Source organism: Hyalella azteca, unplaced genomic scaffold, assembly GCF_000764305.2.
Source record: "Hyalella azteca isolate HAZT.00-mixed unplaced genomic scaffold, Hazt_2.0.2 contig6950, whole genome shotgun sequence".
Taxonomy (NCBI): Eukaryota; Metazoa; Arthropoda; class Malacostraca; order Amphipoda; family Hyalellidae; genus Hyalella; species Hyalella azteca.
Window position 1 is genome coordinate 98,480 of NW_025937089.1, and position 19,869 is coordinate 118,348.

At 39.0% G+C, this 19,869-nt stretch overlaps 1 protein-coding gene across 1 annotated transcript in view; it reads right to left on the reverse strand.

Annotated features, from left to right (window-relative positions):
- Nucleotides 1-4,888: 4,888 nt before the first annotated feature.
- The window catches only part of LOC108681078, a 33,335-nt gene continuing 18,354 nt past the window's right edge, over nucleotides 4,889-19,869 (reverse strand). Inside the window, exons 2-5 of the mRNA XM_018170058.2 lie at nucleotides 15,491-15,728; nucleotides 13,881-15,110; nucleotides 9,588-10,534; nucleotides 4,889-9,284 (exon numbers count right to left, since the gene is read on the reverse strand). Of these exons, the coding sequence (XP_018025547.2) occupies nucleotides 8,935-9,284; nucleotides 9,588-10,534; nucleotides 13,881-15,110; nucleotides 15,491-15,728 (2,765 nt within the window). The 3' untranslated portion in view covers nucleotides 4,889-8,934. The remainder of the gene's footprint in view (nucleotides 9,285-9,587; nucleotides 10,535-13,880; nucleotides 15,111-15,490; nucleotides 15,729-19,869) is intronic.

Below are 19,869 nucleotides of genomic sequence, written 5' to 3' on the forward strand. Positions count from 1 at the left end.
TTCACAGCAAATTTTCTCGCGGAAAATAAAAAAAATGTTACACGATTAAACGTTTTATTGCTTGAAGAAACTCAACTGTGGATTATGGTATTAGAAACTTTATTATTTTATTCTTTGCTCTACGGTTCTATTGGCAATGAAGAATTGGAAGCGTCCTCAGTTTGAAACTTCTGAGATCCCTGCCCATTCCGTCATGAGCAGCAATCTCGTTGAGATCAAGGTTATGAATCCATTAATTTGTATTTCTATTTGTTCAGTTTAGCTTAGGACTCAGCTCACTGACTGGGTTATGAAATAATCAAGCTTTTGAAGCTGGCGTCTTGGGCTGCGCTTGACTCAACGTCGCTTGATGTTGCAGAGCAAACTCTGGCGCTTCGTCGGCAGAATGTTACAGCTGATCATAAAAAAAAAGAATCTGTAAATCTTGAATTGCCTTAAGCACTCATGGCCGTCTATTATTCACCCTTCTTTGTCGTTTACGGTAATCCTATTAGAAACAAAGCTTTCGGAACAATAAGAGCCCCATCACGAAATTGTTCTTACTTTTGTTGATTATCATGATTGCTTGTTAGTAATTCATCTTCTGAAAAAACGTATTTTTTCGAAGTTTGTCATTCTAATTTTCGTCTGAATTGATTATTATGTCAAATAATGGACACTCCTCCCAAGGGTTTCCAAGAGATGGATGATTAACATTCGAATGTTTTCTTTCCATTGACGATTTTTAACTACGGAAAAATCACTTTATACAAATCTAAATAATTTCAATTGCATTTTGCATGCGAAAAACGAGTGAATAATATTTTTAATGTTTTTTCAACTTGTCTTCCACCAGAAAAGTAAGAATTTTCCTCCATCATTAAACGGTACAGTTTTCAAGATAGCAGATTTTTCGGGAGTTCGGAGTTCGGCCGACGAACATTTCTCGTGTCGTTGTCATTTTTCTGACATTATCAACTCCCGTCGTCGCAGGATCTTTTGAGCAAACCACATCAGACTTTTGCTCGTGATCGACGCCCGTCACCTTTTCTGATCAATGCTGAAAACTCTTGGCGAGATTGCGCCGAAGAACTGAACGAAACGTCTTCAACCCACTGGGATTGCAAGAAATACTTAAATTTTCATCAATTTCTGCGCTCAGAGTTCGAAGTTATAGAGACGGAGTTTATGCGAGTCTTGTCATCATCGAACGATGGGATTGAATCGCTGTGATATATACTCATTGAGTTTCGCTCAACAGTGCTTCACCCGCGCATTATCTCGTCCAAGACACAACTGTTCCAAAGTCTTCAGTGATGATCAGGAGAGCGATGGTAGTAAAAAAAAAGAGTTTTCAAACCAATCAGAGCTGGGCAGCGCTACTTTGAAATGTAGCGGCCGCTACCGCTACATGCTCTAAATGTAGCGTGCGCTACCGCTACCGCCACACCCACTAGATTGTAGCGAGCGCTACCGCAACCGCTACAGTAAAATGTAGCGAAGCTACATTAGCCGCTACAATGGCCAAAATTGTTGTAAATCTCTATATATTTATTGTTCTGCTATTGGAATTTATTCATAAACATTTAATGATAATAAAATATTTTCAAAATATATCAATGCAACTTTATTGCAATTAACCTAACCGAACTAGTACGGGTTAGATACAGTAAATAAAAGTCGCAGTTATTTTTATGTTTTACCTTCCCTACATGGATGTGTACTTTAATCTACCAATCTCAAAAATTATCCACATATACATATAAAAAATCAGTTTTCATTTGTATATATATCATAACCAATATTGTGCTGGCTCCTCAATGAGAATGATAGAGATTAATATTTTATTTTATCCGCTGTGGTTGAATGGAAGACAATTGGATTATGCCAGAAAAATGTGCCAGCCAATTACTCGAATGAGATAAACGTTGCCCAATCTGCGGAACCATTACCCATAATAATTTTTACTAAGATGGTAAGATGATATCTTATGAAAAAGCTGATGCCTAAATTTAATCGTTAAGACTTCGTGATACTCTATTAATGGACCATTAAATAGTTAAAGATGGGTCTCAATGAGATTTCCTTCGATTTCTAATTTTTGTAGACTCCTGGAGTCTTCAGGGCTTAACTTTCTGAACGCATATTGTTCTGCTAGTGCTTTGGTTATTTCACAGCAGTAGACTAGCATGCGCGCGCTCATCTTAAATAATTGTGTTTGGACTGTGTTGTGTTGGACTTAAGACTCCAAGTCATGAGAGCACTCATTCAGTACCGTACTTCAGCTCGCAGGTCTCCTGTTTAATCATTTGCCTGTGTTCCGTTAGCCAGTATAGTTCCGCCAACCATATCCTCGCGAGTGGTTTTTAAAACAAATTTTGAATTTTGAACACGTATTAAATTTAAAATGAACACATGCTCGTTGTCAGACCCGATGTACTCAAGTTATGTTTTCCGCTGTCAAGGTTGTTGAAGACACGCATTTGTTTGATATTTGGTACCGATAAAAAAAACGGAATTTGCTACAAGTAACTTTCTTAGGCCAAAGAATGACGTGAATTTATAATGGTTTTGAGTTATGTTATAATCGTAAAATTGACTGCAATGTCCAATATTCTGCAGGATTACTTATCGTAAAAAAGTGAGGTTGGGTTGGGAATTTACACCAAACTTGATATTGAATATACACCAACCATGGTTGTCCTCGATCTTGAAAGTTTCATTATTAGCCTTAACTTTTTAGGTAGCATTAAAGGAATGTTGAATAGCAAGGTGGGCTTATTTGCACAGCACCAACATTTGCACGCGCCGTGTGAGCGATGGACGAGTGTTTGCTCACGTGTGACAAGCCCGTGATGTTCAAATAAACATTTCAGAATTGTGTATTTTGCAACGCATGAATGACTGTTGTTTCTGGCATTTTATTTTATTTTGTAGTATGAATTTTGTGACAACGATATCGTTCTTTATCGCCATCTTGCATTTATTCTATTTTATGCTTGAGGTTTTAATTACAATGAAAATAACTGTAAAGAAAATAAGAATACGATTGAAACAAAAAATTTAAATAATCGTAGATATTTTTATAAATGAATTTCGCATGGTTTACTTATCTGATGAGTTTTTAATTGTCATTTATGGGATTTTTTTTTTTTCAAACATACTGATGGCAGACATGATTGCAAAACTTGGGCACTACAAGAACAATTTATTTTCTGTATAATTTATTTATCATATCATGGTTTTGCTCATCTATTATTATTTTTGCCCCATTACCAACCGATACGATCGTTGTTTAGTCGGTCACAGCTTCAGTACTTCCCCCCAAAAAAATTGAGCTCTGATCTCCATTTTTAGAAACTTTAACCGAGTCCTGCTATTGAACAATGGAATCATCCAATCAATTTCCGACGCAGAAACGATTCTATACCAAGAACAATTAATTTCTTTATTTTACCTTCTATAATCCTTCAAATCAGAATGAGACCAGAATTTCTTGCTATTGTACTGCATTGTCAGCGAAGTCTTGTTATCATGGCCGGGAAATTTGCATTTCAACGCAGGGTGCGCCCGACGGTCCGAGGCTCCAGCGTTACAGTCGGTGCCAACAATAACACTGTCGACGTCGCTGCTTGTCTGGCGTGGCTTCGGTGTTTGCTCGGCCGACAGAAGCTTTGTCGGTGCAAATCCTCGCGACGTAGCGTTTGGATGACGGAAATAGGGAGTGCTGATCTTCATAGTTTATTTTGCCTTCAAGATCCCTTTAACGTGGCGTAGGGATAACGGAAAGTGAGAGTGCACATCCCTCTAGTTTATTTTGCCATAAAGATCCCTTTGACGTGGCGTAGGGATAACGGAAAGTGAGAGTGCATATCTCTCTAGTTTATTTTGCCTTCAAGATCCCATCAACGTGGCGTCGGGATGACAGAAATAGGGAGTGCACATCTCCTTATTTTTTTCTGTACAAGTCCCGAGACGTGGCGTCATGATGACAGAAGTAGGTAGTGAATATTTCCCTAGTTTATTTTGCCTTAAAGATTCCGTTCGACGTGGCGTTGGGACGACATGGAGTGAATATCTTGCTTCCTACATAAATAGTTTCATTTGAGTCCACGCTTCTCATTGCCGCGGTGTCAGAATAGCTAAAAGTTAGGTACTTAGGTTAGGATGTTTCGGCTTGTTTATTTTTTTATTGTTCATATATAGAAAGTTTGATACTTTTGAAATTTCTCAGAACTGGAGGAAATTATAGTTGTTTATCAAATCTCCGATGTCCGGCGTCAATCTGGCGTCTCATTATATTCATTATAATTATATTATATGATTAGATCATATGTGATTGATACGTTATTTTAACTTGACGTGATAGAGATTGGCGTGATAGATCACGCGATCAAGACCTTCGTTGTGGGCGGAAGCCGAGATCCTATAAAAGAGATGGGAACCTTAGTATTAAGGCTCCCCCCGCATAGCAGTAGTTGATAAGCGCTCCGCGATGTAACTCGCGTCATTATAGTTCTCCAACCTTACTGTCAACGCCGCAGCTTCTACCTGTATTGTATAACACTCTTATATTACCACCCCGTATCAAGATATGTTATCTAGACAGATGTGTCTTACTTATCCTTTTAGTCAACGAACCCTTCCTAAGTCAGGAGGTGCATACAGTAAATGACCTCCTGACGCAAACACCGAGTTTCTACAGCGGTGTTTTCATATTATTGCAACCAATTTATTCATTGTATTTTCTAGGTTGAATCCATATGAATGATTACATCAACGTTTGTCCATTAAAGTCATGCTATATATCCATTGTCATTGTGATTTAAATGATTTAAAACATATCCATACGTAACATAATATCCTAGAAAACCATGCAAGGCTGCACAAGGACAATAAAACAAAGGGGTTTCGTAGAGGAAATATAAACATTCTGTGTAATAGTCTATGTAAATGGAAACATTTAAGCAGAAAACAGATATATAAAGTTCCACACTGTATTTCACTTACTGCATTCGCACATCTTCAAGAACTCTGCTATTTGCTCGAAAAACGTTCGGTTATTCTCTAATAAAAACAACGATATTGTTTACATTCATTTTCCGTGAATTCATTAATGAATTCTTTAAATGAAATTCATTTCCTGAAATATTTATCGATCGCAATTCCAAATTGATTAGTAATTGATTAGTAACATAACAGTTATCATTCATACACACATACATATATCATTGAATGACAACATAATAGTTATCATTCAAAAACTTACATCAAGACTCAATGACCACATCATACAGGATGCAAATTCATGTGAACAAGTCCGGACAAAAATTTAAAATTAACTGCCTAATGCACAAACAAATTGTCATTTCTGGGTTGAACTTATATTTTAACGCTAGGTCCTTCATGACCTAGTTTTGAAGGTTGACGTTAATTAATTCTTCCTACCGCATATTATTTGATCGAACACTCGTTCAAATGTGCGACTTCATTGATAATTTTCGACGAACAGAATCGAGCAATAATTATTCACATAAGATAATTTCTGCTCAAAATTTAATTTCGAAATTTAACTATCGACGTGATAATATGGCCGTGCACCTGCCACGCAACACTGCAACGCCTCGCATGACCAGGCCGTCGTAACTGCTGCCTCTTCATGAACTGAAAGCAAATGAGTGCACAAAGGAACGAAGTGCAATCAAGGAAGAACAATGTTCAGTTAGACGATCACGGTAAATTTACATAATCATTTACAACTCGACATCAATAAACGCATGATTAATGGCTGGGTTAAACATCCAGAGGGGTTGTCGCGTTCAGACGAAAAAAGAAAAATGCTTTAAGGTTCAATGTGCGGAAGCATGACCGCAAAATCAGGGCAAGAATTTCATTTTTCACGCAGATTGTATATTTTTGCTACAAAATCCATGTAGTTATAAGACTGTGGAACCGATACTCTATCATCAACGAATATTTGTCTCTGAGGTTATTTCGACATGATTTTTCAGTGTTGACGAATTTATGTAAATGTAATCACTCGAGTGATTACCTTCAGAGGGATGCACTAATATCATTGGCAGTTCTAGAAACATGTTCCGAGATCACAAGATTGCAACATTTTTAGGTTAAGTTTGACCTCACAGCAGGTAAACGTCTTTGCAGGAATTAAGCTGCCCACAAATGGCTTCGACTTCCTGCTGGTGTCTTTTTATTGTCTATACGCCGAACATGATGAGCACACAATAAATACAACGCTTTACACATTATCAAGTAAACGAGTAAGCAGCAGCTAAGATGAGATGACGAACAACAAGTTATCACACCAAACGATTAGAAAACCAACATCGTAATTCTGATTACAAAATAGTTATGGATTGCAGATACGAGCAATAAAGTATTTGAGATTAAGAGAATGAGAGCTTATCACAGCACAGAGGAGCAGCATAGTTATCGAATCTATGAGCGTGATTCAGAGCATTCTTTGTTTTTGCTTCATTTTAAAAAATTCTCAATGAGCAAGATTCAAAATGGGAACTTTGCTAAATGCACATGCAATTTTTTAAATCAAAAATAATTTGTGTTCTTCAAAACTAGAATGCACAAATATATAAATTATGACAAAAATAATGATGAAATGTGCGGAGATTAGTCCGTAACCTTGTAACACATTAATGTTCCATTCATTGGCAAAATAATGCATTCTGCAATCAGCAGTGAAACAAAGATTGCTCCAATTCAGACTTCCGATCGGAGAAGGTCATATATATTGTCATTCTTAGCGTACAAGAGAATCAATGTTACTATGATATACACTTAACTATGTGCAAGTTTATGTGCAATAGTCATTTTAACAGATGGAAACAAAGAGCAATTTCTTAATGGTCCGCGTTTCATAATTTTTATTTTATGCGAGGAATGTGTGCTGATGATTTATAAGATTTTTTCATTTGACCAACATTGCACGTGCCTGGCTGATGAGAGGCTTTTGATAATTAGGTCCCATTTCACATGTACATTTTACGTGTGCCGAGACCATTTTCATTACTTTATCCAACTTCATGGAATTATCCCGTTACTTTTCAATTCCCATCGCAATATTTTTCTTGAAGATATTTCGCCTTTCGAGAAAAGTTCATATTGCTGAAGTAGGGAGATGTAAATTTTAACCCCAATTACATTCACTGTTTAATATTATATTAATGATTTCAGGAGGTGATATAAAATTGATATTAAGTTGCATGTAGATGCACGTTCATCAGTACAAATTTGTTCCAAATAATGACCGAATATTTTTGACTCATTGACTTGCACCAATTCCTTCCACAGAATTATAGTAATTAGGTGACCATTTATCTCAGATGACCATCGATTATTGAGCAATGAATTGTATTAATAATGAATAATGATTGTGTTGGAAAATAGCAGCCATTAGAGAAGAAAGATAGAACAATAGTAATATTAGTAATACCGATTATTGTTTAACCTGCAATAGGATATCGGGATGGGGGAGTGGGGGCCTTAAACTATCATACTGAACATTAAATAGTATTGCAATGAGCACCCTGGCTTATGAGTATAAAAACATGTCGTTACAAGTTGATTACAAAACCAGTATTTTGGATACAAGTTTGATCCTGCATGGCTACGAAAGTCTATGGCTGTACACGATTCAAAAAGAGACCGTTGAAAAATTATGCTTTAAAAATTTACATTTATGGCATTGTATTTCCACGAATAAACGATCTTCATTTTGAGTAACTCAGCAAGTGTATTAACATTCATTGCTATACTCACGGCCATTGGCCATGCTCTATAAAACGTTTCATTATAAGTTCCATCTGAAGTTTTGATAATCGAATATGAAAAATTGCTTAATTCCACAGTATTAGTCAAGCTTGGGAAGCTCTACTGTGGGAATTAATAGCTTGTTTTAACACCTGACGGGGCGGCACAGTTCAGAGGCTCACAATGTTTTCTTGAGCCATACATGTTAATGACCATCGCATTATTCTATCAATATATATCTGATGAGCAATAAGTACTCCCTGTTGAGGCATCATGATAAAGAAGTGCTCGAGCTTTCGACCACTTTGATTATTAAATAAGAGAGTAAGCTAAATATTCATAGCATTGAAATGAAATCGGTTGCATCTGAAGAGTGTTTCTGATTCTTGGTTCTACCGACTACACCGTACACGCTCTTTCGTTCACCCGCCTATCATGTGATTTATAAAGTTCTCACATATTGTTAATTATAATTTTGAATGAGCCGAACTAACCCTTTCATACCATTTAGAAATAAATTGCATGAAACATAACATTTATATAAACATCACGCCTTTCCAAGTAGTCGCTACTCATGTCTGAGTAACATGATACATAACTACAATTTTTCTTACCATAACGTATCATACACACTCGGAACGGATACATTGAGCATGTTCATGAATTATTTCCCTTGCTGTTCGTAAAGTCTTCTGACGTAATATGTTGAACATTTCTGCTATTCTCGATAAATTTTTAGATTACGATTTGTCGAAAATTTTCAAGTTCGCACGGTGGCTTTATTCAAGCCTTAGAGTAAATATTAAAATATCGCTTTCTCCCTTAATTTAATCTGTTCTCCAGTCACAATGTGTTATAACGGGATAAAGAGGGAAGTAGCTGTCACTTCAGTTCACCAAATAGTATAACGGCGGAAATAAATTAACACGTTTATCAGATCAAGAGCTGGAATAATTGTATGATCCATTGTGGTATCTTATACTGCATACCACAATATGATTGAACCACGATAGCAACTCCTCCAACAGCCCTTAAATGTCAACAAAACGCTACGAAATGCCTTTTCTCGAGTAAATATGTAAAATACACGCTTTTGTAAATACTTCATAAATGTAAGTATATTGGGACACAGACTTTTCTCTAAACATCTATGGTTTTCCACCTTCCTCAGACGGTCGTCTCGAAGTCCATATCAGTGTACTCGTCGGGGGTGTAGGCACTGAGGCGGTGATGATTGTCTTTGGCTGGGAGAATTGTCTCCTGGGTGCTCGCCCTACGTGTTTCTTTGGCCATCTTCTTCTTGTTGGTTCGTTTGATGATGGGTGGAGGCGGAGGAAGATGGTCGTCGTGTTGGATGTGGATGTGATTGGATAGCGAATCGTCAGCCTTGTGACGCTGCTGTCGCGCTATTGTGGAAGCCGAGATCAGAATAAGCACTGTGATCGTCAAGCCCACCATGGCCAAGTACAGCCATGGGATGCGCTCTAGGAAGCAGTTCGACAGCGTCTCGTCACTCCCTGTATAAAAATTTTTCACTCTTCCAATAAGTAAAATTATCGGTAGCAAATCAAAGGAGGGGTGAAATTGTAAGCGCGGTACAATTGTTTTCAATATGAATAAAAATTTATATGAAACAATTCATAATTTAAAAAAATGTTTGCAAAAAGCTGAATAAATTAATCAAATGATGCAATAGAAAATCATAAAATAATCCAAGTATGCAAATGTGACTCATGAACTAACTCGTATAAATATTTTTAAGGAAAACACCAAAGTTTTAGGTTTGAAAGCTTGAGGGTCAATAGGTAAAGAAGACTGACCGTCAGGACAGTGGGACGTGCCGTCGCACCAGAGCTGCTCCGCAATACAGGCGCCGAGAGCCACACAAAGTTCCTTGCACTTGCGCCTTCGTGAAGCCGAGGCTGCTGACTCAGCTTCCGACTCGGCGACTTTGTCCGGGTCTCTGAGGTGAAGCCACTGCATCCTCAGAGCTGAAGCTCTGCGTGGCTCCCATTGAGCAACAAGTTGAGGAATTCCTCGAACAAAATTCTGCAGAAACGCAGGCCTGCTATTGTCTTGCTGTTGCAAACCGGGAATTGGAGGCCAGACTAATTGAATCACGGCGTCTTGCGCAGCAGCCGGACAAACCACTACTAAGGTGTCCGTAGCTCCTGGAGTACGAAGCACCAAACGAGAATCTGTGCTACAAGATTCGTTGGCCAAGGTGGCTTTAGGAAGAGTAAGAAGGAAAGAATGGCCTACAGGGGCTTCTAGTAGCCAAGGCTTCGCATCGCACTCTTCTGACGTGTCCTCAGAGCCCAGGAACACTCCACCAGCGGGTTTGGTTAGCCTGCGATTACCACCTGAACACTCGGGCTTCTTAACAAATTCGTAATCGACGTCGAAATTGAAGGTTTTGTAATCATCTCCAGGACCCATGCCTAGTAGTGTCATATTGAACATCAAGGCAGATCCTCTGGACTCAATTGTGTGAGGAAGAACTTCTTGGGAACACAAGCAGGCGCGCGGCACCTCCACATCTTTCCATGGCATTTCAGATAAGTGAAGTTTCATCACTGATGCTTCACCACCGTCACAGTCCAGACTTTCAGTGAGAGGGCGCACTAATGTCCTGCAGGTGCTGCTTCCAGTCTTCAGAGAATTTATGGTGAGTTTTACAACTTCGTCGCTTTTGCCTTCTATTAGCCAGGAACAGTGAACGTTTTTCCGGCCTCCTCTCCCGTATAGGAAGACGTTTTTGGGGGCACTGCAAAAAAAAGGTAGAAATGAATTATGATGAGTCAGTTCGAGGTAAAATTTTGTAAGATAATTTAGATAATCAGCAAAATTTTTAGCAATATTCTTCTACGATTTCAATCCGTCTTATACTCTGGATTAATAAACTAAAAGCGAACCGATTTCAATATGAAAAAACTAAGATTTATTTAAAGAGTTTGAGCAGGAATGGCCGTTTATCGAATATTGCAGAGCAAATGAAGTCTTTGAAATCTCGTTAGCAAACGCACTACGACATTTTAATATTCTTTAGCACAGAAAAGGCATTTTTAGCGCTCCTGACGCATCTCTCCATGTCTAGCATGTCATGTTGATAATAGAAATTGTGTTTTCTCTTATAACCATAGCAGTTGAATAGCCATGAGTTGCGAAATGTAAAATGCAGCAACTCCAATCAAACCCATTTTTAATTGGGAGAAATACGTCAGAACCAACTGAAAATTTTAGATAGGCACAACACGTGGAAGCTTTTAGAGCGAATTCAAGGCATAACTAAATTCCGAATAGTTAGTTAAATTTAAGCATGGGTTTAAACTTTACAGCGAGATACTCTCGAGAGCACCTCGCACATGCATGTATACATACAAAAATATTAATACTACACTGGATATATACAATTTATTCATCATTATGGAACGATCGTTTCTGAGATTGTAATGGACGCGTCATTATTTATGATACTTGTGACACTTATATAAGTATGCTTGTAGAATGTAGAGCATAAGTATGCTTATGCTTATGCTCTACATAAGCATAATGCTTCTCTAGCATGGATCGTGCTGAAGATTTTCCCGCCTGAGATTCTTCTCATTACTAGAAAATCAAACCCTCAAGTTTTTTATCTGAAAATAGTTGGGTTGAGCATAAAAAATTGTTAAAATCCTTATTTAAATCCAACCTATTATTTCAATCTTCATTTTAATCCAATCTAGCCGCGAAATCGACCACCAGCTGTTCTCCCGAGAACATGAAATTCGCTGAACGACCACCATTGAGACTTCTGACGCTGCCTGTCATATGTTTAATTTAGGTGTGATAATTAAAACTTTCGTTTCAATTTAACTTTAGGGATTTGCTAGGGCGGTGCTTCGAGATTATGGGAGCCTGGCGTCAATTAGGGAGGCTAGGCCAAACAATAGCAGGGCGAGAAACGGCCTCCGATTCTGTATGAGTCCGCCGAACCCTTCCGCGGACTGCAGTGAGGAAGCCCAATGCCCAAAGCTGTAGATAACTTGACCGCGACGCAATTCTGGGCATACGCCAGGCCTAACCTCACAGAATATTTCGGCTGATTCTCAGTTGGCTTATATCGCCGGCTGAAGGTTTGGCGGAGTTACTTCGACCTATAATATTCATATCGAGTTCAGTGGAGCTAGACAGGTTTGAATTGAATGAATGAAGACAAGCTGAATTGAAGAAACAATGAAGAAATTATACGTGAAAAAATTGTATTTTGTGCTTGGAGTGTTTTTTTTTCAAATGGTCTCTAATTAACCTCATATGTATATCATAGAGTAAACACTGCCCAATGTGAGAGATTGAGCTTCAATGGCACTAGTGTTAAACTTTTTAGCACTGCAGCTAAAATTCATTTATACCAGACGTTTCTAATTATGTTTACAGTTCATACATATTTTTCATCTTTCAAACTAATGTTTTAGATTGAAATTTGGTATGCTTTTTCTCGTATTATGACAATCACAATGATATCCTCCCGTTGAGGAAATATTTACGCCGTAGTATCCCTGTCATATTGTTCAAATTAACTTGGTATTCAGCGAGCTCTGCACAGAACTTTTAACAATGCATCTCGCATTGAATGTAAACCTCCAAAAGACGATACCGCAGCGACACAAGATTAAACAATCGTTATTATTGGGGCAAGTCTTTCATTGCTTATGAAATCTGTTGAGGTAAACGTCCACAATGAGGCAAACTTACGCGTGCAAGAGGGCAATGCAGTCGAGGATCTTGTGAGCATTGAAGTAAAAAGCGATAAACCTGATGACAGCCGTTGAAATAAAATCAAACCTCGAGTTCTGAGCGACAAAAATTCAGCAAAATATCCTCGCCCACAATCGTTTACTGCCGCTCGGCTTTAGAAAGAATTTGCTGGCTCACATTTGCAGCGATACCACTCAGGTTATCTCGAATCACGAGAAGAAAGTGAATAAATAAATTCGAAATAATATCCTGGGGTTTTGGTGCGATTTTAGAAAAACCCGTGCATCTTGTGTGCTCGTTTGCGATCGTATGCCACAGCTCGGCATTAAAAGGAATTCGTTCGTAGACATCCACAGCAATACTCGGGTTATCTGGGATTACGTTTATGGGGGTAATTCAGAGGATCTGAGTCGCCGCAGCAGATGCTACATCACCTGGAATTCTGCGCTCGTCTTGCCAGCGTTGTCCACAAAGTCTCAAAACTTTGTCCGAATGTGATTTTTTTAATACCAGAACCATAGAAAAGGAATACTTAATTTAGGGTTTTTGAACCTAGACTGGTAACAAAAGGAACGACGCATCCACTGTCGGAACAGGTGCGCATGAAAGATGACGTAATTTTACTTCCAGATGACTTCATATACTATAAGTGCAAATCAGTTAAAAAAATGATTTGAGTTTGAATAAAAAAACTGCTATTGTCAACATGGAGGTGCGACTATTTGCCGCGAAGTATGTGTCTAAATTTGCCAGTAATATCAATTTAAGTTTCTTATTAGAACATCCAGTGGTCAGTGTTGCGCGTAATAAAAAATAACGCAGATTGATTTTGATTTTCAAAATAAACTTAGATATTATGGGCTTTTTAAATTTTTAAACATGTTAAAATTCATACATGTTTATAGACCAAATTAGTGTTAATTGAGTCAATGTCAATTGATATTAAGTGTGAAGAACAACGTTTTAGTTCGAAGTCAAAGGCCTGAAGGGAGGTCATCTGACCTTAATTAGTTAGTCATTAAAACGAGTCACGCGACAAATTAAACCTAATCCACTCCGATCGCTCCAGCCCACGTCTTCTCTGTGTCGAGGTCTGGAGTAACGTTAGTTCAACGAAGGTTCGTTCAATTACATTCCGCAAAGAATTGCTGCAGAAAAAAATAAGCTTTTTTGTTATTTAGAGCTTATTGTAACCATCGGCTCGGAACCAATATATATCTGTACCATTGTCTTTAGTTTAGCTTCTAATAATGTAGTAAAATTGTTCATTTATTCCAATCACATGTAATAGAAAGCCCCTCCAATTCCATGAATCAATTTCCCCTTCAACTCTTTGAATACAAATAAACGTTTCTATCTCTTTTTGGCCTCACCTTAGTTTGTGTGACTTAGCCGTGCCGTTACTGTAGATAACACGACTGCAAGGAGAAAACCTTTCTTCACCAGCTTGCCTGGCGTCGACAAACTCATAAGTGGCCAAGAATTTAACTTTCGTGACGAGGCTACCTTCGCCGAACTCCTGCGTTATGCTTGCCTGTTCACCGTGAGTGACGTAAGATTCGTAGGGGCCACACGGCGGCACCGTGGTATTGGAGTGGGCAAGCCGTGCTATTCTATCGCACGTGCGAGGCACGGTATCACGGCAGTGAGATGCTAGGTTGGTTTTGTTGGCTCCCAAGCTTCCGTCTTGGATGGTGAGGCGTGACTCGCACAAAGTGGTGTGATGGCGGCGAACTTGCGTTTCACGCGCATACCGCGCAAAGATAATCCAGATGACGTAGCCTGGAGGTCCACGGAAATCCCAAACACAGGTTGTGTTAGGTGTCACGCTGTGATCAGGAGCACTTATCCAACCTGTGGAGTTCTTCTGAGGGGTCAGAATTTGATAACATGTGTTACCGGAGCTGAATTTGGACACGTACTTCGTTTTGACCACCAACTCAAAGCCGCTCACGTACTTCCAAGGCGACTCATGACTTGGCGAGTCGTAAGGAGAAGTCGTAAACTCTATCAGCAAACTTGCCCCGGATGAAATTATCTCGGGTAATTCTGCTCCCCTGCAGAAAGTTAGCAGCACAGGAGATTTGGTGCTGTTGCCATCGTATATTCTTACGTAATCTCCGACGTAATAGCAATCATCGTACAGTTTGAGGTGTCTTTCCTCAGTGTCCAGGGGTTGCTTTGAGCTCTTGACATTGATGAGATGTGCTCTTCGCTGCCGCAGTGAAATAAGTGCCTTCTTACCGAAGGGGATTTGTGTTTGCGTGATATGATAATAACAGGTTGTGTTTCTTGGATAAAGGCCAGGAAAGTTAGGCGACTGGACGTAGCACGGCTTCACATCACACGCAGGAAACATAAAGTGACACATGGACGAGGAACTTCTGACGCCCGTAAATTTTTGCTTGTCTGGCGTACCGTACCGAACTATGGCATCTGACTGCCTGATGAACTTGTAAGCCATTTTGAAGTAGAAGCCCGAGAAAGAATCGATGGCTGTCAGGTCGTTATCCATTCTTAACCGAGTTAGTAGCAAAGTTACCGACGGAGTTTCGCTATAATAGATGTCCAAGCCCACACCGTCACCGCACCAGTAACCGGGCCTGATCAACACAAAATAATTAAAGTATAAGCATCATTGAATAACAATCAGGTAAATCATTTCATGTACTATAGTGGAGACGATTGTTATTTTACCTAATTTTAATGCCAACTATTTTAACGGTTATTTTTTTCTAGCTGGATAAAGAAGGGAGCTGGACATACAGTTCCAGATTGTTTTGTACAATAAACACCGAACCGTTACGTATGTTGTTCCTTAGCAGCCATTAGTTTCCATTGATGAGTTTTCGTATAACTAATAAGTGTCGTAAAATTAATTATTGGAATAAAAATTGAAGGATCAAACGATCTTAATTAAATCTGCAAATTGACAGTATTTCTGTATCCCTAAAGACACATCTGTGCTGGCCGTCACTCTCACCTGTATTGTCTCATGTTCTCGACAATCTGCATGTGTCCATGGGGGCAGCCATGGTCGGTATGCGAGTTGAACTTGCCGATGCTGAACTTGCGTAGCGCAACCTGCACGATATCGCCGTGCGGGCCGCCGGCTGCCACCAGTGTCACGTTGCACGTTGAATCGCGTAGGTTCCTCCGCGGCCACTGCACCTGAACCTCGTACGTGCGGCCAACCTCCCCGTAGTAGATGTGGTCGCACGCTGCACGTGGATTGGTGGTAATTTTAATGTAAATTATTCATTTTAGGTTCATAATTTATTGGTAGGAGGAAGTTATGGGGCATGATGGTGCCCGTATATAGCTTCTCTTCAACATATCTTGTCCTGCCATATTCACATCCCACAATAAGCACGAGGTTGCATGGGAACATTCGTGGAGACTGCAAATAGTTGATGAACGTGGGGAATTGGGATTGTGATGGCTGATATTTAGACGCTGCACATGGAAATTAATGCTCGTCGGGCCGAAATTATTGTCGCTGCTCATGTAAATCAATTATCTTTAGAACGAAAATTTAAATGCTGCTTTAAAAGATTGTTGAGATTTTTTTTAATTTAAATGCTGCTACCTGAAAGTTAGTGATTATGGCGGTAAAAATTTAGATGGTGCATATGGAAATTTTTTATTATGTTGAAGATATTTTTGAGGCTACACTTGGAAATTTGTGATTATGGGAACAGAGATTTAGTTGTTGAGAATTGAAATATATCGATTAGTGCGATGGAAATTTAGTCGCTGCACATGACAATTATTGATTTGTTAGGGCGAAAATGAAGTCGCTTCGTATGGAAATTTGTGATCACGGTGCCAGAGATTTAGACACTGCGCATCGGCCTTGGATTCAATTCCGATCTCAATTGGTCTCTCCATCAAAACTTTTTCAATAGGTCACACTCGTTTCAGATTCAAAAGTAAATTCAATTACCATCATTCTAACTTTTGCTCGCTCTCTCCTGTGAAAATTTGTAAAAGTCTTTGTTTTTCCTCGAACCATTGAAGTTTTGTTTTTCCCGGAATCCTAATTTCGCTTCTATGAGTCATTGAAGTGACATTAATTCTCGGCGCAACGAGCACGCCGGATTTCACGGCAAGGATGACAACTTTTCGATGGCCCTAATGACTTAAGTTCGACTTGACGCTGCTTCCCGTGTCCTGCCGCCTTCACAAATTAGTTTGGTTTCGCCATCTAGGCTCAACTTGGGATTACAAGCATTTTTTTAGTTAAGGTAAATTGCACGTTCGTGCTCGTTGAACGTGTAAACATTCGAATGAGGCGATATAAATTTTTTCCTGGTTAAAATATTAAAAGATTCCAAAACTGTCATGGAATCGTGCGTACATTAAATAAGTTGTCATTATATATGTTTTTCTTCTCTCCGTTGCACATGTAAGTTCATACTATTTCATAACATTCATCTCTGATACCAGCAAAGTTCAATGTTCCAGGATTTATTACTATTATTATTATGAGAATTAAAACAGTTTTTCCTATTATTCAGCATCGCCAGCGTATATTTTTTTGCCATGGAAGTACTACACAAAAATTCTCGGCCTATTCTGCCATAGTTGCTGTAGGGTTCGAGTCATACAGAAAACACTGTGCGTATATATGAACTACAGCGGACCGTCCAGAGAATTATACATATCATACGAGGACCACTGTTCGAAATGTCGTTATGGAGAACGAAATATTTCGACAGTCACTGAAGCTTCACCGCAAGATATAGGGTTTTTTTACAACCATTGTGTGCTTGGCGCCGTTCAGATCTTAATTCAGGCACATTCAATGCAAAATAAACATCACAACCTGTTCCAATGAAGTGGAGAAAATTTAATTATGAAACATAAGATTCTGCATTTTGTTAAACACTTTGTTTAATGCATTTTCTCAAATCATATTGAGCAGTCATTATTCTTGTGTTATATTTATTTGCAGTTACCAATTTATCGCAATGAATACTCTTTTTTTCCTACTTTATTCGAACTTATAACTTGTAACTCTCCCTGTTCTGACTAGCCAGCATCAGTGCACGCAAGTTTTACGTGGGGAAGTTAGTCACCCTGGGTACCGAATCTGGAAACTTGGCCAAAATTGGTCTTGATGCCAGCGTAATTTAGCCATGTACGTTAATGAGCAAACTTCTACCTTATTTTCGGTGTCCATCATTGGCTTAAGACTGCTGTGACTCGGAGGACATTATATAAAAGGCTCCTATATGAGTGCTACAGAAACAAGGTTGTCCTGCACTTACGAGTTGAAACAATAATATTTGCGATGTTGCACTTCCAAGCAAAATATTTGCGATGTCGCACTTCCAAGGCTGCTCGTTACTTAATTAATTTTAACGAATCCCATCAAAACAACAACTGTCAATTATATTTGTAGCTTTCTTCGTTTTCCATTTGAAATACCAAAATCAGAGTCAGTGACAGTGTAGTGTTAGCCATTTTGCGAGTTTTATTTCGTAATAAATTATAACTACCCTTTACCTTGGCTACACCGTTAGGAAGTTAACGTCGCGAACACAATTTTCTCGTTGATCGTTATCGTTCGGCTGATCCCCGCTGTAGGTTAGTTAAAGCTCTAATAGGTTCCTTTTTATTTATTAAATAATTATTATATTGTATTATTATTTCTTTATTCATCTTCAACGACGATTATTTTTAGATTTACTCTTCAACTGATAAGTACGTAGCCAATAAGGGTATTATTTACACTATTTTTCCATAGCCTAATATTTACTTTCAAAGCCCACCTTGTCAATTTACCCTGCATTAAAATCTCAGTTACAGTCTTTTTCATTTTCAATCCTGTTGTTTTACTGTGTGAGTAATGACTGGCTCTTATCCCACAACAGAATGTTTCACGCTACTTATGTTTTTCACGTAGACCGTAAATTCACAATGAAATAAAGTTCGCAAAGAATATTGCAAACTATAATATATGCAAACTATATATAACATTTATATGAGAAAGGAAGTTGTAAATTACAATTTCAAATTTGTGTCTAATTGGCTGACTTCGTAGCTTTTCTTCAATATTAACGTAGAAAAGATTTCGTGATGGCAAAGCTGGTCCACGCAAGGCCCATTTCTGTATTCTAGATGTGCCATTAAAGTTTCAAAACTACTTTCAACTTAATCTCATTTGCCTCTAGTCAATTTCTTTCTCGGTGTTCCTCCCACCTGGGGAAACTTTAAAATAAAAACGATTCAACTTTAACTTGGTTTTAATGCCTGAGCGAAATAAAGTCAAGCTCATCCGAACCGTTAGAGGTTTTTCCATTACTTTGTGCTCTGAGTATCCGGAAATTGAAAACTTTTTATGCAGACTCATGAATTATAAATGATTTAGTAGCTCATTTTTTCATTTATTTGGTAGAATATATTTTGTTCGCTGCAATCAAGAACTTATTCACAAATTAATTACCATATTTACTTAATTTTTATGTTATTAATAATAGCCGAGCGCTTCCTCCATTCAGAAAAGTTACTCGCATCCATTTCAGAATCCAGGCTTCAACACTGCCGGCCTCTAAAAATGTTACTCTAACACTCGGTATCAATCAATTTTACATAAATAATCCTGACCCCGATGTTCCTGCTCTATAACACTCTTGGACTGCGATAAAACCGCAGAAGGACAAAGTGGTCTCCCTGAAATCCTTGACTCCGACAATAGCAGGCATGCATGAGCAATTCGTGTTCACTGAAATTCTTGTCATCAGAAATTCCAAATTTCAGCAAAACGGAACTCGCAGCGATTTGAGTATCCATCAATTTAGGTGTTTGGCTATTTCAGGCCCCACCGAACCGAAGTTCAACAATTTCGGATGCCGACATTTCAGGGCTCAGCAAATTTCGGACTGCAATGGCAACGGCCCGAAAGTATGTATAGGGGGAAGGAAACGGCAGCGTCATTATGGCTGGCAGTAAGAATACCACTTCACTGCCGCCTCAAATTGCTTCGCAATCCTGCAATCAGTCCGTAGGATTTTTCTTGGGGGGTTACGAGAGCTTGAGAGTAATGGCCTCCGAATTAATCCCCTGGGTCTCGGCTGGCAGATCGAGCTTGCATTCGGCCACTGAGGAGAGGCATTTACGGGGACGATATCGTTTTTGGATTATATTTGGCCACACAGTGAGTGCTTTCATGCCCAGGGCGTGGCATGACAGTGGCCCGGGCTTGGCTTGACGGTGCCCAAGAAGAGCCGCAACTGGGTACCCAGAGGAATGATGAGCAGTCGCTTGGTGTCTAGAGGCATGAAGAGCCGCAACTGCAGGGTACCCAGAGGAATGATGAGCCACATCTTTGTGCCTAGTGGAAAGAAGAGCCGCAAC